The following is a 20115-nucleotide window of genomic DNA, read 5'->3' on the forward strand; positions in this document are numbered from 1 at the left end:
AGGTGAGAGAAAGATATTTCTTTCGGAAAAAAAAGTGGTAAGCTTTTTAAATGCAAAATTGGCACTGCAAATGAAATAAAAAAAAATTATAAATTTTGCATCAGATAAGAATGTAAATGATAATTACAAATAAATGTACAAAATTCGTATTTGACTCAAATTTGCATGGCAAACAAACGGATTAGTGTTTAGTGGAGTTATATTAATTTCATTCATGATTACAATCATGATCGTGTATTAGGGCATGCTCAGTTGTTCACGAACGCTTATATTTTGTTTCTCAAAATAAACACAACTGCTACATCAGCAAAAATATATAATTCTGCTTATGCATAAATCATTTTTGTTTGAAAAAATTAAACCAATCATGCTTCCCAAACACCCCCTTAAATCTGTTCCATACTTTCACATAGGCTATGTTTGGTTTGAAGGGAAAGGAAGGGAAACATAGGCTTTGTTTGGTTTGTATAAGTTTCCCTGTATTTTCCTTCCTTTCCTTACTTTTTCCTTCAAATCAAACACAGCCATGGTTCAAGTTTGCATAGTGTGTTTCCCAGAGTGAAACCTTTTTTTTTTTTAATATTATAAAACAAATGAAAGAAAACAAAAATTATCACTTATCAAACATCAATATCTACTAATTTGGCAACTTCTCTGGCCAAGGAGGACCTTTAGCATCAGTGCACGAAACCTGATTCAGTCAGTGCATTGAAAATGTTTTCCAGTACAAAATATTCCCAAAGTGTCCCAACGGATCTTAGACTGACTGAAGCCGATGTTTCAGTGCATTATAGCTGATGCAACCTGGACTATGCATTTTATGGGCCGCAATGACATGGGCCACCGCATTTGCGGAAGCCTCATGCACTAGGCTCCTCTTTAATTACATGGGCCACTGAGTTGTCTGAACGCCTGATCCACTGGAACGATATATGTTTTGAAACCGGCCTCCTATCCTATATCGCTTGGAAGATGAATTAACGTGGTAATGGTGTAGCTCATTTTATTGCTAGGTTTGTTTGTAAGCTATATATCTAGAACACGGAAGACTTAGCTATTCTCTCCATACATGGATTGTAAAAGCAATAAAAGATAAATATAGGAAAAATAATAGAACAATTATTTTATAGAAGCAGTATAGTGTTGTCCTCTTCCTTCCCTCATCTGAATCAGGTTACTCAATCACATACTGGTTTGAAGTTTCTGTAAGCTATTACTGCATAGAAAGGGTCTGCTCCAGACAAAAGCCCAAGCAACTTCATGATCCAATCGAAGGGAGAATCGTTTGCTTGAGTAGCACCACTGTCACTGCTTATTAACTTTCGAATGATTTCTGGCTCTGTGAACCCTTCCACGCTTTGGAAGTATTGGACCACCAATTGAACCCGACTATATGCGGTCCCATCTCTCCATGCGCTAACGGCTTTTTCATAGAACATCCGATTGCTGAAGCTCACAATAAACACTCCTCCAGGCTTCAGCACCCTAACAACCTCAGCAAATACCTGAAGACAAGGAAGTCAGTAACTCGATTAATATTGGGAAATTTTTGTGTCTTTGTCCTAATCCAATCTCTTTATCAACCTCTCTTACATTTCACAGCTCATTTATACATGGGAGGCTTAGTTGTAGGTACCATCTTTCCCTACCTTCCTTAGAAGAAAACTGATAATTATGTGAGACTAATTAATTCCAGGCCCATTCAGCCTGGAACAAGTTCAGATCTCGTCCCACCATCTGAACAAGCCATTATATTGCAGCCGTACAATGACTTGTTGGGGCCATGTGTCCAGATCCAAATTCACCTACCGACCTTGTAGGGTCCAATTGGTCCAATAATTCAGAACTTATTCTGCACATTTGGGGAGTGTTGGACAACATCGTTGGCTTTTGTTTTTGAAAACAAAAACAAGTGTAGTGCTAATGCTGGATGGTGCAGGCGTCCATCAAGAAATATGGACATGTAACGAAGACGCCAGGTCTATGCTTGTCAAGAGAAAACCTTTTCCAGCTAATAATTAATTAAAGAAACAAACCATCGTATCCATCTTACCTTCTCAGGCTGTTGGAGATACTGCACACTAACTGTGCACAAGACCGCATCCAAACTACAACTCTCAATTGCAAGCTCTTGATCCTGATTGAGGTCCTTCACAAAAAAATAATCAAATCTTGGGTTCTTGGAGAGCTCTTGCGCATTTAGCCCATGTCCCACCACCCTCTTGTACTCAACCTCTTTTGGGAGATGGCTAACCCAAGAGCTCATAAGGTCAAGTATGTGTGAACCAGGCTTCAGCCGTTGCCTATAGAGTTCAGTTAAGGTGGATATAAAACCATCATCGACATGGGTGACGAAACGCGGGTAGGAGTAAAATTCTCTATCAGGGTAAGTGTTGAGCTTGGTTCTACCTTCTTGTGTGAGAACAAGGCGTTTGATTTTGCCTCCTGAGGATGCTTTGATTTGCTTGCTTTCATGGTGGGTATCCGACAAGGATGTTATTACAACAACTCCCGTCCGCCTAGAGAAAGCGGATGCTGCTGCTATTAGCGGAGGAGAAGAGTGGTTTTGAAGTTGCCAAGGAGAAGACAGATACCATGGCTTGGGGAGCGGATGAATCGTGAGCATTGGGGCTTTCTTATTTATGAAATCATACATTGGAAACGGGATCTTAATTATTAGGTAGCGATAAGTGATCAGTGGTTGTGGTTTTTGCAAAATCTTGTGGCATACAATACAATTGAGAGAGAGAGATGCCTTTACATATTTATTTTTTACAATGATGAACAGTGAGAGTTGTCATGACGACGAGTGCCTGTGGGGAGCCCATCCCAACTGGTTGTTTATGTTATGAGCCTAGGAAATTTTGGTCGAGTTGGGTCCGTTTGATAACAGCTGAAGATACTGATCTGAAAAGTTTATCGTTTTGTCTTTTAATAAATAAGATTTTAAGGAGGTTGTAGACTCCTTAATGACTGATAAGGGTGAATCCCAATCAAGTCGAGCTGAATATTTGATTATTTGAGTTCGGCTCGCTGAAACTGTGTTAGGTTCAAGTTCAAGTTCAATTCGAGGTAGAGACTTGAGTTTGAATATGGCTCAGTTCAAAGCTTGCAAGTTCAAATTCGGCTCGACTCGAACCCGATTGCAAATCAAGTTTTTTTTCTAAAAAATACGAATTATACATATAAAAAATATTTTTTATTTTACATACAAAAAATTAAGAATTATAAAAATTATTTACTATTATACATAAAAATAAAAGTGTTATATATAAAATATTATTATATATAATAAAAAATATTTAGTATATATATGTATGTATGTATATATATAATAAAAAAATATTTATTATACTAGACTCCCGGGTCTCATGAGCTGAGCTTCATTGTATCGACTGACTGAAACTGAAGTTGAATATATCATTATATTCTTTAAACTTTTATTATTTAATTATTTTAACAATTAATAAAAATAATAAAATTTTCAGTTTACAATTTCAACCGTTATGAAGCAGCAATATCGTTCAGTATTTTAGCTGAAGGTCCATGTCCAATTTCAAAGCAGTCCACAACAGGCTTGGCCCTGAAAGGTTTAAAGTGGCCACTTCACACTTGGGGCTGCAACCCGCTATGGCTGTTTTGATGGGCTCTATCATCTTGGGCTTGGGCCTTTTTTTTATTTGTAAGAAAGAAGCTAAGCAACCGTGGGGCAAAGCAGAAACCGAGTAATCAGTAATAGCAAGAAACAGGAGCTTCATTAATATAAACCTATCTTTGTTCATTTCTTATATATATATATATATATATATATATATATATATATATATTTTTTTTTTTTCTTCTATATTTAGTTTAGGTTGGACTATGATACAAACTTGTAACCAATGAACCCATATCATAAATTATTGATTTAGGTTTATCGTATCGTATCTTTGGTATCTGATACACCTGTTTACAGGTTTTTAGGACCCCAATTTTTTTATTGATTAAATAATATAAAAATCTTTATAAAAATGAAATTGAAAAAAATAAAAACATAAAAAAAACGTGGCCAAAAAAATATCGATACACCCTGCCAATACACAAAAGTATATCAATGCTTTTAAACCTTGCATAAAAATAGTAACTGATCACGTAGTATTTATCGAAATTCAACTGGGGGTTGGTTGGTCAGGCCCTTCCGGCATCATGTCTTTCAGGCAGCATAGTTTTTCCCTTAATTCTATATATTTATGCTAGTTTTGCATGAATTTACTGATTTTGAATTAAGTCTATATTTCACGTGTTTCTTGGACATCATTTTTTTTTTGGAAAATTGCTCTTAGGTATCATCCATTCATCAACAAAGTCAGTTACATCTCCCTGTCAATAGTATGATAAAAAAAATAGGGATTTCAATGTCCCAGTATGACTGTATTCTTATTCTATTTAAGCTGCTCTAAACCAACTTGTTCCGGGTTCTTATTGAATCAGATTCACACATATTGCCTGGGCTTAGGGTTAGATTTGAGTTGAGTCGAGCCGAATACTTGGTTATTCAAGTTTGACTCGTAGGATTAGTATTAGGCTCGAGTTCGATTCAAACTAGAGACTTGAGCTCGAACTTGGCTCAGTTCATAGTTCACAAGTTCGAGCTCAACTTGGCTCGAACTTGACTATAAGCCATGTTTTTTTTTTTGAAAAATAAAAATTATATGTATAAAAATATTTCTTTTATACTTTTCAAACAAAAATTAAGAATTATAAAAATTATTTACTATTATACATAAAAATAAAATATTATTATATATATGTATGTATGTAATAAAAATTATTTATTTAATACTAGGCTCGCGAGCCTCACGAGCTGAGGTTCATTGGGCTTGAATTTAGCTTGAAGCTCGATTTAAACTGAGCCAAGCCGAGCTTTTCACAAGCCAAGCTTGAAAAGCTCGTGAAAGGCTTGGGTCGTGGCCACCCCTACTATCAACGGATTGAGTCTGGTCAAGTCTAGGTAGAACCATTCATGAACTGATTATTAATTGGGACAAAATCACAGATCTAGAACCATCCTAGTTAATAGTTAGGTATCAGGTCTAGACATGATAGACCCAATTAAATTAAAAATTATATTTATTTATATTAAATAATATCTTAAAATTTAATTTAAATTTTGATAATATAACCTTAATAAAAATGATAAAAAATATTAAATTTTACATGTTAATAAATTAAAAAAAATTATTTAATATGATCTTATTTATTATCTATTAAATTTACCATTTCAAACATAAAATATGATAAAAATTATAAGAAAATTAAGAAGCATATATATATTTAATAAAATAATCAGCTTCGCGTTTGAATCAATTTGTAATAGCCATAACTAACCCATTTATTTATCAGAACAAAATCATAAAATCAGAACCATTATAATTGATTCGGTTGGTTCAGCTCCATTGGATAGACCCGACCCATTGACAATCTTATCATTATGAATAATATCGTGAAACTAAATACATTTTTCACATAATTTTACCTTATAAAAGATTGGAGCCGTGAACATGTAACAAATACATTGAGTGATTTCAGGTTGGGTGCGGGTTGAATCAAGCCCATTCTAAACCCAACTCTAAAAAGGATATAATAGGAAAAGGTGAAGTATCTAAAAATTGAAAATTGATTATTGAGTTAACGGGGTTTAAGACAGATTTTAATGGAGAGAATTAAGAATTACATACATTTTTTAATTTAAATATAAAGAAACGACAAGTGTAAGAAAGGTGAGATGAGACGACTTGCCTCCCCATTTCCTCTAATATAATGTAGATTTAGATTTTATTTATCAGTATCATTCCATTCTTTTGGTCTTTTCATGGCCATGAAGAGGTTTTAATAATAATAATAAAAAAAAACAAATAAATTTTGTGCCCCCACCATGCACGCCTCTCATGAGTGTTTTTGATTGAAGACCAATAAGTTCAATCTTGCCCACAATTAGGGCTTTACCTTTTAATAAAAGCAATTAAATCAATCAATCAAGCTTTCTCTATTCTACCCTGTAGGAGTGGTGTTGCAATTCGAATTTGGAGGACCCAACACGGAACTATAATAATATATGTTGCATAAACGTGCAATCAGGGTCTTGTAGACATAAATACAGATTGATAAAGCAGGCTTTGATTGGTCATTTTCCCTCCTTTTTTCACCCCCTAGACGATAGAGTTGGATTACAGTCCAAAACATCTTGCTTTCCATCCAATCCGGCACTCCCAATGTCCAATCAATGCTCCCCTACCTCACTAAGATCTCTCTCCCTCCCTCTAACATAAGCAAATACATTGATTAAGGATGGAATTTGTCTAAAGCCTCTTGCCACGTGGTCCCTATATATTCATATGGGTTTTATCTTTTAGGAACATCCATCTTACTTTTTATTGAATGTGATTCAAAAAGCTCAATCGCACTGAGAGTGGCATGCGGCCCAGGCACCTTGGGCCAAAGACACAAAGCTTGCAGCTCCAGCTCTAGGGTTAAGTGAACTGTAGGTTCGAATCTTCTTTCTGTAAAATTCAGTCAACACAATAAGGATTTCGAACAACACTCTTTACCTTTTTGTCATGCACATAGCACCAGTGCTCTTTGCCAACCCTCTTTAAAACTGGGCTTCCCAGAGTAGGATCGAACTTTCTGAAACCGTCTCTTATTTTTAGCCACAATTTAGAACTGAAGAATCATCAGATGTACTATAAGTCTATATATACTAAGCGTGTGGGCATATATAAATAGTATTAGTGTTGCCTTGCGTGCATGAATGAGAACGGATGATGGTCGACAAGTTGCCAAACGTGAGTAGACATGCTCTTTCAATGTTTTTAATTGGCTGAGGCTGAATTGAACTATCAAATCACCGGTTGGTTAATCGATAAATCCGATTTTTTTAACCCCCAAGTTTAGTCAAAGTGGAGAGACTGAATCCTCTGTGATTGTCTTGGCATAAAGCTCTGTCAAATAAATGGAATCCTATGCTATTTTATCCTCCATGCTGTTCCTACTGAGTTAGTTTTCATTTCTTTGTGTGATATTGGGGTCGACTTACCCGGTCTTATGGAACTCCTCTTATTATTAAAAAAAAAAAAAAAAACGGATAGACAATCACCTTAAATACAAAAACCTCCTAGTTTCATTTTAACAAATGCCTCGTCTGAAGTTTTGGAACTCATGCACTAGTTTTTTTTTTTTTCAAATATCCATTCTACCCTTTTATAAATTATGTTATATATAAAATTATTAAAATAATTCTATTTTAACTCAACAAAAATACATATTTCAGTAATTTTGTATGTAAAATTACATGATCGCTAAAGGAGATTTTTATCGAGTTAAAACAGGGTTATTTCAGTAATTTTGTATATAAAATAATTTATAAAAGGGTAGAATGGGTATTTGGAAAAACTGATGCATCAGCCTAACATTTTCCGTTTGGGACGATGACAGAAGGGAGGTTTTTGTTGAGTTTTTAAAAAGTTTAAGGATGGTATTTGTTTAAATGAAACTATAGGGTAAGTTTTATGATTGTCAAAAACTTCAAGAGAGATTTTTGTATTTTACCCTAAATTTTATTCATTTAAAAAAAAATTATATAAAAGAAGATGTAGCCCGCCTTGCCCCAAATTCATAAAAGAGGCGCACTTTTATCACCAATTCAACCCAACCCAATACAAGATTAAATTAAAACAAACAAAACAATTGACAACACAAACAAAACCCATCTCTTCCCGATGAACACACTTTTGGGAAGTGGAAGCATTTCATCATTTACGACAAAGACATTCACATAGGAAAGAAAAGAAAAAACCCTAAAAAAGATAGCATTTAATTTTTAAAAGAATCCTTGCAAGGTTGCACCCCGAGCTGTAATAGTGCCATTACCTAGATTTTCTTCCTATTACAAGGGGTAGAAGTGGATATAGGCATAACCATCCTTTCAGAATCATCTTATATGCAAGGTTTAAAATTTCCTGATACGGGGCGTATTGAGGCATCTCGATAGCGTATCGATGAAAAAGATACAATCAAAAGTGAAAAAAAATAAAGGGAAAAAGCAAACTTCTTTTCCCTAAAATATACCTTTTTTCACCTCTAAATGACTCTAAAACTCTAAACCTCATTGCTAGAGTGCTAGATTTGCAAGTGTAAATCGTTATTTTTTTAAGAATTTTCAAATTTTGAAAAAATATGGCAAAAATAGGTAAGTTTTTCAATTTTTTATAATATCTTGTGATTTCTTTTTTTCTTGAATGTTTAAATTTATACTGATCTACATTTATTACATTCAAAATCATTTTTTTTTTGTGTTATCAGTAGATTTATGGAAATTTCATGAATATATTTGGGGAAAATATAAATTAACAAAAAATTTGAAAATCCAATTTTTTCTTTGCCTATAAAGACTAAATATGTTTTAGATCTATGGATTTATCTATCATATCCATAGAGCAATTGGAAATTTCTTCTTTAATATATATATTTTTATTTTTTTTTATTTTTAGAATTAAAAATTAAATAATTAATTATATTTTATCATTTGATCACAATGATTGAATATATTATAATTCTATAGATGATCTATCATATCCACAAAGCAATAAAAATTTATTCTTTAATAACTATTTTTTGAATATATTATATAATATTTATTTATTTTTTTAATTTTTGGAAATAAATAATAAATAATTATTATTTAAATAATAAATAATTAGTAATTATATTTTCACTTAAAAGTTGCGCCAATGCATGTTTTATGGTTAGATAGGAGATTTGGGATTTTCCCATCCCATAAACATTAAAACTTAAGAATTATAATTTAAAAATCATAGTTAAGCATAGGATTTTAATGCAGTTATAATTAAATACATTATATTTTTTCATAAAACCACTAAAATATATTAATTTAATGTATATACACCTCATCGAGGTCTTATATTCAGTGTTATTGATGTATTTTTATGATTTATTAAAGTATTTATAGTGTTTCCAAACGTATTTATGTGTATCTTAGTTTGTTTCTGATACACATGCATATCTAAGGCGTATTTCGATACATTTCTTAAAATTATCTTTTCAATACACTTGATGTTTCTGATACTTTAAACTTTGCTTATACGCGAATAACAAATCAAAAATCTAGAGGGAATAAGAATAAAAAAAATATATATTCATTATGTAACCCAAAAGATGATATTGGGATTTGGTCCCTAAACCACCGTTCAAATGAGCCTTATGGGGTCCATCTTGTCCAGTTAAGGGAAACAGGAAATTCCATTATATCTACCTACCATACATTGAACACTTTGCTGATACACAAATTAAATGATTAGTCACTTCTCAGTTCTCACACACCATGAACGGCCCCCGCAGGAAGCTTAACCAGACGACCCACCCCCATTGTTAGTTGTTACTCTCCCCAGATTCTTAATTGCAAATTATTGGAAAATAAAAAAGAAGACTAATTTAAATTACTTTGTCAAGTTATAGTGCCAATAAAATCAATGACGAGTTGACGACCTTTCTTCCACTGATCCATAATATCTCTCATGAATGAACCCGATCGAATTATATAATCTTTCATACATGAGTTTATGACTTTATTGGACTGTTGCCCATGGGGTTTTCTAGATGTTATTCATTTTATTCAAGATCGGAAGCTCCATAGTGCTTTAATGCCCACCAGCACCACCATCACCACTGTAAGTAGCAAAAATAAAACAGTGTCAGCAAATATATAATAGTGGGTCCTAACAGGACGACCTGGCTAAAAAACAACAAGTGAACAACTGAACTGATCGATCTGATCTTGACTAACAAAAGCAGAAAAATGTGTTAGGTGAAGCTAAAAGCAGGTATAAAATGGAGTAGCTAGTCATCAAATTTATTAAAGCTAGCTGATGATGGCGAAACAGTAATGGCATAAGATCTCTGTCTTGAACCCATCTATATATTTATATGTATCTACATCAGGCGCCTACGTATATATAAAAGAAATTAAAATTCCATCGATCTATGTAAATTGTATAATCAGTTTCCCCTTATAATTAAATCTATCAACCTCTAAAAAGGCGTGGAAATTTTTATTGGGCATGTTCCCTCCTAGCTCTCCTTTAGGGAACCAACCTTCATTTTTTTAAAGGGAGTTAGAGTTCACATTGCTTGATTAAGTTGTCTATGGCAAGTGCACGTAAGATTGAAAACTTGGGGACAAGAGGGCCAGGTCAAAAAGGGGTTTTGTAGTGTAGGAGGGACCGAGGGGTAGGTGCCTGCCTTGGCTAAAATAACGTATTGGGGTGCTGTGTTGATGCTAATTGCTCTAAGTAATCCTTTTTCACTTTTAAGTACCCATCAATCACACTCCATTCACCGGCTATTAGTCATGTATAAGCCATTTTAATTCTTCTTTTTCTTTGCCTTTCTTAATACTTCTTAATTTGGATATATACTCTCTTTTGAAAGAGAGAGAGAGAGAGAGACTATGAAGATGTGGCATATATAGAAAGAAATCTCGTTAATAATGTACAATGTATCAGAGGCACCGATCGACATCTGTGTGGAGAGAAGAGAGATACAGTGGTTTTTATTGAACGTTTGGTGAAACTTGGATTTATTTGCTATCTAATTCATTCTCATTAATTGTCTTCTCTGATCATCATATATTTTATATATATGCTTTGAGCTGAAAGTGGTTTAGCTCCCCATAAGCCATAACCATAGGGCCTTAATTTGTTATGGAGAGATGAGATGAGAGATCTACGGGGAAATAATTAATTTCAGGGTTCAATAATTTTATCCACTTTCTTATGCCGGTTATATATATATATATATATATATATATGTTGTTACATACTTACATATGTGATGTTTTTCACGTCCTGAAATATAGGTAATTAATTTTCTCTTGGAATAAAAGATAAATAATTCTGGGTTTGTTCAAGCATTAATTAGAGAGTTGACCCATTTGGAACCAAGGTTATTTTGGTCAAATTATACAAGGACTGCTTAAATTTTTGCACTAGTACTTCCAGTGTAGCTGTGGAGTTTCAGGAAAACCCATTTCTCTTTTTTTGGATTCGGGGAGTAAAATTGGTACGCCGTTCCGTTGAGACTTGAGACACGTAGAGAACCAAAACAAGATCAAAACATTGTGGATGGAGAATCTCACGCTTGAAAGCTAAAAAGGTTGGATGGCTTGAAATGTTTAAATTGTCAAGAGAAGCTAATAAGGGGGCGGCAAACCAATGGAGAGTGTTGAAAGCTTGGCAGGGGGTTTGGAGGAGGTGATCACTGCATTGCAAAAGTAGTGGCTCAGCTCCTCCTCTCCCTCTCTAGCTTGTCAATAGGGAGAGCTCAGTTTCTTTTTTTATATGGGAGAAGGTACCAACTGATTCAAAAAAGAAAAAGAAAAAGCATTATGGTTGGAATTGGAGTACTACTTCTCCTGCCACTTTTATTAGCTACCTCGCTAGGACTAGTTTTGGCTTTTGTTTTCCTACAATCCTTGTTTTTAAAACAAGAGCCCATCAATAACTTACCTCATGGGAGCATGGGATGGCCCTTTCAGCTGGGGGAAACCCTGGCCTTCCTCAGGCCACACCAATCAAACACTCGGGGGAGCTTCTTAGACGACCATTGCTCTAGGTGATAAATCATCTTCTGATCAAATTTCTCTTGCATTTCTTCTTTTTTTCTCTGTTCCATGAAGTGCCAGGTTTAAGAAGTACTCTTTCTAGCTTCCAGTATGTATTTAGCTAGCTAGCTTAGCTAATTAGTTAATGTCTATCGGTACCTCATTCATTGGCTCAACCTTGCTCCTGACCTGATGATTGAGTCGCAGCTCAATGGCTTTTGCAGACAATGATCGCATCGATTAATATATGTAGAGATAATTAATTAATTTTTTAAGTAGTCTCGATCCGTTTGTTTTGTTTTTCTTTTCTTTAATTTTGCTTAGCTTAATTCCTCCCCTGCAGGTACGGGAAAATTTTCAAGTCTCATCTATTTGGGTGTCCAACCATCGTCTCCTGCGACCACGAGCTCAACATGTTCATCCTTCAGAACGAAGAGAAGCTATTCCAGTGCAGCTACCCCAAGCCCATCCACGGAATACTCGGAAAGCATTCTTTGCTCGTTGTGGTTGGTGATGTTCACAAGAAACTAAGAAGCTTCGCACTTAGCTTGGCCAGTACATGCAAGTCAAAGCCCGAATACCTCCACGACATAGAGAAGCTCGCGATCAGTCTCATGGAGTCCTGGAAGGAGAGAAAGGAAGTCATGTTCTATGAAGAAGCCAAGAAGGCAAGAAATATATATATATATATTAACTTATTAATATATCCTTCTTAATTATTATATAATTAATTAAATAATATTATTCCACCTGCAACAGTTCACGTTCAATCTGATAGTGAAAGAAATACTTAGCATGGAACCGGAAGATCCAGTAGCCTCAAAGATATTGAAAGACTTTCTTACCTTCATGAAGGGGTTGGTGTCTCTCCCGATATATATACCAGGAACCCCATACGCCAAGGCAGTTAAGGTACTCTAGCTTTACCCACAAAAACAACAAATCCTAGCTAGCTAGCTTCAACCAGGTATATACTTTACTGTTTCCACTTGTATTACCGCGCAGCTAACCCTTTGAAGCCTCTCTCTCTCTCTCTCTGTTCGCTGGATGTTCAGGCCAGAGCGAGGATTTCTTCCACGGTGAGTTCCATTATAAAAGAAAGGGAAAAGGTGGATGTGGGGCTTAAAAAAGGAGACTTTTTAGATGTGCTTTTGTCAAATGCAAGCTTAAATGATGAAGGGAAAGTGAGTATTGTGTTGGATCTTCTGCTCGGAGGATACGAAACTACCTCGATACTTATGGCCTTAACTGTCTACTTTCTTGCTCACTCACCACATGCTCTTGAGCATCTAAAGGTATGCATCTCTCTCTCTCTCTCCATCTCGCTCCTTCTTAAAAAAGAAAATCAATGCAAACAAAAGGAGAAGACAGTAGAAAAGAGCTTTATGTTACAGCTTCTTACAAAGGGTTTCATTCTAATTAACAACTGTACAGGAAGAACACGAGGCTATAAGGAAGTACAAGCCAGAGAAAGAATCCTTGAATTGGGAAGATTACAAGCAAATGGAGTTCACACAAAATGTTGTAAACCAGTAACAGTATTGCTCTTTATCTCTCCCTTTGAAATGCATTTGTTGAGGCATTTATAATGAGGCTGATTAATGGCGATTGTTTTAGGTCATCAATGAAGCTCTAAGATGTGGTAACGTAGTCAAGTTTGTTCACAGGAAGGCGATTAAGGATGTCAACTTCAAAGGTCTTCGTCAATATTATTCCATTTCTATCTCTATGTTACCTTTTGTTGAGATGCTCTTCTCTCTCTCTCTCTGTGGTGAACTTTGAACTTTGTTTGTGGTTGTTGCAGGGTACTTCATTCCCTCTGGATGGAAGGTTCTTCCCATCTTTACAGCCGTACATCTAGACCCATCTCTTCATGAAAATGCATCAGAGTTCAATCCTTGGAGATGGGTTGTATGTATTACATACATATTTCTCTCTTATATCTTAATTAGTTACCTTAGCTAGGCAATAGACAATCACATGCATCACACTTACAAACATATACATACATACACATACCGAAATCATAAAATATACATGTTGACAAGCACTACATGATCAAATTAACATATATGTTTCACGCATAAACATTTTTTATACGCATGCATAAAGCATAATTTAATGCATGCATGGGATATGATGGCCTTTCAAGATGTTACAATTGATGTAGGTCCCATTCTTCTAGATATGTATTATGTATTGGTCTCCTAGGATACCAAACCAAATAGATACGTCACATTCTGATTATGGGGTCATATTAACTAGTACGTACCATAACCATATCGGCCGGGGCAATCACCGGACATTTACCAAAAAATGAGTCCAATGATCCACTGGCCCAACACAAATACACTGACCCGACCTCGCCCAACATCAACATGGTTGATCGGCTTTTTTTTGTTGGTTCCTTTAGTAGAAGCTTCTTTCCCACCGCTCAGATGAAGCAAAAATATCCAACCAGTTAATCAGTTATCACCACATATTGAAGCTAAACTTTTGGCCTTGTTAATGTCCGAAGTGGTACCACTCTGTGAGTCTGTGGTGGTCTTGATCATATAAAAGTGAGGCCCTAGAATTAAAGTTAGGAGGGACCAGACTAGTATATACTGGTCTTATGTTCTGTGCAGCAATTGGCAATAGCCCAAGTGAGGTCCATCTTGGACCAGCATTATGTAGACCCAATATCGATATCCACATCCAGGCATATGCATATCTAATGAACAGGTTTTGAAATTTGTCTTGATAGGGTCAAGCACCGGGCAAAAACTTCTCACCTTTTGGTGGAGGGCTTCGTCTCTGTCCAGGTGCCGAACTTGCCAAAGTAGAGACTGCATTCTTCCTTCATCATCTTGTCCTAAATTATAGGTAAAATAATTGATTAGCTTTTAAGCGTTCACCGACTTAAATGCTTAATATAGGCAATTAATTTATTCCCTACAGATGTATGGTCAATTGGTCATACATCCCATAGAATAGAAAAAGGCTTCCTAAGTTGATGAATTTTCTAAATATTTTGCTTGGCACACGCAGATGGAGAACAAAAGGAGAAGACTATCCGCTAGCCTACCCTTACGTGGAATTCAAGAGAGGTTTGCTTCTGGAGATGGAGCCACTGGAGACGAGATTACCTGAAGGAAATCCCAGTAGTGATAGGCGTTAGGGTAGAAATTAAATGAAGAAATGTTGTATTATTCACATATGAATTATTAAAGAAAAGGGCAATGCTTAGGAAAAGAAATGTGGGTCATCAATTAACAGGATTGTTATTCTCACATACTTTCAGTACCATACACTACCTAATTCAGTCCTTACTCCTTCATGGCGTTGGTATTTACGAAATGACGATTTTAGTCTCACACTCTTCAGAGCATAAGATGGAGATATATGTAGTCCATCAGTTGGCTTTAAACGTTTTCGTGTCAAGGATATTTATGTCCTTTTACATGGCGTTGCATTGATTCTTTATCAAATTGATCGCTTTTTTTTTGTTCTTTATGGAGACAAGGTGCTACACAGCACGAGAGCTAGCTAGGGTCCTCTATAAGCACTCTTCCTTTTTCACCTACTCAATAACTTGAGCTCTCCAAATAAATTATTTCTTGACAAGTATGGCCTAAATTGGCTAAAAGTTATCAAATGATCCTCTAACAAATGTCGTACATTCATAAATCTAAATCTGCCCCTCACAGATTATGCCCAAAAACGTCCCACAGCACATCCCAATCTTGTATTGGAAACATCTCCCATAATAAATACGAAAAATGTTTTCAATGCACACTGAGATGTGCATGTGGGGAGTTTTTGAGATGCATTCTGTGGGGGGCCAGATGTGAACTCCTAAAAAAGCTTATGTGCAAAGCAGCATCTGCATGGACCTATACCATTCTGGTTCTAGCAACTTGACCTATCCCTGAACCCGACATATCTATTCATATTTGTGCTAATTAAACAAATGTATCATCTATATCATATGTTAAGCGGTATCATGCATATATATACCATTTTTAACATTAACATCCACCGTTGGATGATTCCCTCGTACTGTACCATAATCAGCTGACCCAAGTATAAGAAGTGACAACATTCTTTCATAAGGGAAAAAAAAAAAAGCGAAGAAGCCCAAATCAACATTAGGTTGCCTTTGGGTTGGGCTGAGTTAAGATTGAAGAATTTTGGATTGGGATGGGTTAGGATTGACCACATAGGGTTGAAGGTCGAGTTGGGGGGTTTAAACGCCTTGGGTTGAGCTGCGGATAACCTCAATTTAGCTTAACCCAGCATTACTTGCTCCCATACCCATTTCATCTACTTAGATAGGACCCATTTAAGGATGAGTAGGGCTGCAAAAGGATAAATCGAATTGAATATAGGCGAATTCAGATAATTATTGGATATTAAATAGTATAAATAAATTAGAATAGAAATGATCGAAATCATTAATAAAATGAACTAAAAACGACTTTACTATTATATTTTATAAACAAAATTAATTGAAAATTACATGTATAAGCTTGAATCTATGACGATTTAGTGAAAATACAATATTTAAACCAACTTTAATGTTATAATATAAATATCCAATAATTATATCATATTGCTGGATAGGGATGGTCGGGGTGGATCCATATTTGATCCAAATATAAACGATGGAATTTAGATCACCCTTAATAAAATTGGATTTGATTTCAAATTCCAACAATCGGCTATCATTTGCACCCTAAGGATAAATCTGCAATGCTATGGAAAACGGAACATACATCAAGTTATGCAGTGGCAGAGTGCAATTATGGCGTGATTGGGCCACACTCAAAATAGTCCTCTTTTACCCGGGGTAAAAAGAGGGGGAAATTGAGGAAAATATAAAAAGAAAAGAAAATAAAAGATAAGGGGAAAGGGAGTGAGCATTACAGAATGGAGATAATGCCAAGACCAGATCTGCTCCTCACACTGGGTGCCTCACACCGGCCTTAGAGGCACATTTCACCATGCAATAAGAACATCTCCCATGAATGCTAACGTATAAATGCGGGAGATGTTCTCAATGCATGATGAGATGTGCCTGTAAAGTTGGTGTGAGGCGCCCAATGTGAGGAGTATATCTGGTCTCAATAACGCCACGCCTGGTCTGATTGAGTTTAGCTTGGTCTACTGGTCTAGAAACTAGGGCGAGGCTTGGACCTCAATTTTAGCACAAAGTTGAGCTTGGATTAGGTTTAGGTCATCTTGGGCCTCTAGATATGTATAATACATTCTTACAGATGTATGTATACTAAGGGTCTATTTGTTTTTTAGATTTGGAGAGGGGGAAGTTGGTTAATATGATTTTGGTTTCTATTGATCAAGATACCCATATTCTTTTTTTATATTTATGTAGGCTCAATGAAAAATTTATTCGGGTAAGTGATACTAATCTCCTAGGTGGGTAAGTAACTTTCTCCACCTACGAGAAAGTTGCCAACACTTGGATGGGATAAAATTGCCCTTTTTAATAATGATTTTTATGGATAAAATGGTCATTATCTTATTTACGTGGAAAATAAAAAAAATGGATAAGTGCATTTAGTATTTCCCAAAAAATACTTAACCGGGCAAATAACTATCCAAAAAGCAAACGGAGCCTAAGAGTTAATGATGAGTTAAGAAGAAGGTGCTAGTTGGCTTGCTCATAAAATCTCTAAGTCTGTGCTTGGTTGCAATGCAAATAAATTTGCACTTTTGTGAAGCTGTGTCAGTATGTGCAAATGATTTGGGTGTAAATTATGACCTATTTTTATTTAAAATTTTAGCTTATTTTATTTGGTTGCATTACCAATGAAGTAAATTAAGACATGAAGCATAATAAAATAGAACCTAAAACAAAATTAAATGAGAATTTACATTTTTTTTCATTTGCACTCCCATGCATTTATACTAATACAAATAAAATTGCACCAAACACAGGCTAAAGACCTCAGATAAAATTTTGGGTTAAGAAGCAAATTGATGTTAAGTAGTTGGTTCATTATATTGATCAATTCAATAGATTAGATTAGAAATTGGATTTGGTCCTCACAATGCTCACACTGGGTGCAGAGTCCCTCCTAGTCATGCATTAAGAATATCTCGATACAAGTACGGAGATATTCTCAATCTGCAAGTGTTGTAATTAAGGGTCGGAATCCCATCTCCCAAGAGGACTGGACCTAAAATTTAGTTCACTAAATTATAGTTCCACGCACTAACAAAAAAAAAAAAACTATAGTTTCACGCAAGGTTCAAAATTTCAATGGAAAAGTACGGACAAGCCTAATGTAGATTTTTGATTCCCACTGCAAAGCTATAAACATTTAGAAGGTCCAAAACTACACTCTATGCATTCATACCGCCCATGAATTGGCATCAATTCTGAGCTGGCACCTACCCCAAATGTACTTTGAGCCTACAAATTCTGACCCTAGGGTTATTGGTCATTCTCCCAAATTTTAATATGATATGTTCTATATCGTATCTTTTGAGTCCTGATACAGGCTTGTTTAAAGGTGTTTCGAGGCCCACTCTTTTTTAATAAAAAATACCTGTATTTAACTCCCCAAAAACCAAATAAAAAAAAACTAAAAAAAAATATATTTTCACGTGTACCTAAATACCGATACGATATTTTGAACCTTGGTTGTACACCTAGTGAAGGTTTTGTTATTTCCTATTTCCTTTCGATGGACATGTTGGCCTAGAGGTGTAAAATGGGCCGTGTGGGCCCATGCAGGCCAGTGCCATGCCACAGGTCGGGCTGTGGTCCGGGCCAAAGCTATTTATTAAAATTGAAAAAAAAACTTAAAGTTTTAATTTTATATGAATTTTGATATATACAATTGCTTATATATACAATAATTAAATAAATTAATATAATAAAATTGAAAAATTTGTTTATTTTATTAATATATTATATACTATATTATTATATAATTATAATTAATATAATATAGATATATATAAAATATATATATGGGCCATGTTGGGCCGGGCCATGGGCTGGACCATGCGTCGACACACAAACCGGCCCAGCACACAGACCAACTTGGCTTGCAAACCTAAAACCCCAAACCCAGCATGATCCACACGATCGTGCTGAGCCTGGCACGACGCACATGCCGTTATGCCAGGCCGGTCCAAAGTCGAGCACGACCTGATTTACACCTCAATAGGGTTGTTCATAAGAAGACCCAACCCGGACCGACCCAACCCGAGTCGGTCGGGTTTTCTTCAGCACCGGTCGGTTTCAGGCTGTAAAAAATCATAAACTGATGGTTCGGGTCTGTTTTGGTTTTTATGTGTGAAAACCAAAACCGACCCGAACCGAACCGACTTAGTAGTTAGTAGTTACAACCTACTTAGTTCCTACTTAACTAGGTTGTCTCTATCGTAGTTACAACCTAACTTAAGTTTTAGTCTTCTAGTTAGGAATGACATTAATGGCAAGTATTGTAAGACAACTAGATAAGGAATATTTTTGGAAAAGTTTAAAGAAAAGAATCAAATGATCCTAGTTTCTATGGTCTTTTACACCAAATAGGCAACCAATTACAATTAGAATTATGTGTCCTTTTTTACTTAGATTAGAAGGTTTCTTGAAATATACAAATTTCAGTTTTATTTCTCTAATACAGTTTGACTTTCTATTCTCTTAATAACTTGATTGGGGGGTGCTCCTGCTTCACAAAGTTATTGACCTGTTTTCTCTTAATTTATGTGCTTTCCATGCTGGATGATGTTGCTAGCTACTTCTCTGACGCCCAATCTACCAATTTATTACCATGGTTGAACTTAGAGCCGAAACTGACCTAAACTGACCCAACCTGACTCAAACCGATTAGGTCGGTTTTACTTAACACAGGGTTGGTTTCGATTTCAATTTCAAATAACCCGACCAGGTCGGGTTAGTTGGAAAAATCTCAATAAACCGACCCACCCTGACCCGTGAATAGCCCTACACCTCAATATTGGCCATAGCCCACTTGAATTTGGCTTCAATTCAGCATCTTGGAGACTTGGACTTGCTATCCTTACATGCACATCTCAGCGTGCATTGAAAACATTTCCGAGGGACTTGCTATCCTACATACGGAACGGGATTGCTCGTCACACAGGGCGCCTCACATGCACGTCCACCGTGCATTGGGAACATCTCCCCGAATAATCACTTATAATTACGGGAAATATTTCCAATGCATGGTAGGGTGTGCGTGTGAGGCGCCCTCGAGGAGCAGATCCGCTCTCCATACATACTATCCTCACATGCACATATCAGCGTGCATTGAAAACATCTCCCATAATATCTGCCTAGGATGCCTACATACTATCATCTCCCGTATTTCAGCGTGCATTGCGAACATCTCCCGTAATTGTGATGCGGAGATGTTCCCAAGTGATCGGATCAGATGGGCTGGGCTGGGCTGTGGGGCACCGATGCGTATTCACTG

The 20115-nt window shown here is 35.8% G+C and overlaps 2 protein-coding genes across 2 annotated transcripts; one reads left to right on the plus strand and one right to left on the minus strand.

Moving 5' to 3' along the window:
- Positions 1 to 1074: 1074 nt before the first annotated feature.
- LOC104591543 (S-adenosyl-L-methionine-dependent methyltransferases superfamily protein) lies at positions 1075 to 2898 on the minus strand. Its single transcript, XM_010250410.3, has 2 exons — positions 2054 to 2898; positions 1075 to 1505 (listed from the first exon to the last, which is right to left on the minus strand). The coding sequence occupies exons 1-2, from the start codon at positions 2654 to 2656 to the stop codon at positions 1179 to 1181; spliced, it is 930 nt and encodes a 309-aa protein (XP_010248712.1). The 5' UTR covers positions 2657 to 2898; the 3' UTR covers positions 1075 to 1178.
- An 8356-nt stretch (positions 2899 to 11254) lies between these two features.
- Positions 11255 to 14930, plus strand: CYP724A1 (cytochrome P450, family 724, subfamily A, polypeptide 1). Its single transcript, XM_010250409.3, has 9 exons — positions 11255 to 11670; positions 12003 to 12327; positions 12419 to 12571; positions 12715 to 12954; positions 13094 to 13180; positions 13277 to 13355; positions 13464 to 13570; positions 14406 to 14524; positions 14690 to 14930. The coding sequence occupies exons 1-9, from the start codon at positions 11444 to 11446 to the stop codon at positions 14817 to 14819; spliced, it is 1467 nt and encodes a 488-aa protein (XP_010248711.1). The 5' UTR covers positions 11255 to 11443; the 3' UTR covers positions 14820 to 14930.
- Positions 14931 to 20115: the final 5185 nt, after the last annotated feature.

Source organism: Nelumbo nucifera, chromosome 4, assembly GCF_055504915.1.
Source record: "Nelumbo nucifera cultivar China Antique chromosome 4, China Antique-T2T, whole genome shotgun sequence".
Classification (NCBI taxonomy): domain Eukaryota; kingdom Viridiplantae; phylum Streptophyta; class Magnoliopsida; order Proteales; family Nelumbonaceae; genus Nelumbo; species Nelumbo nucifera.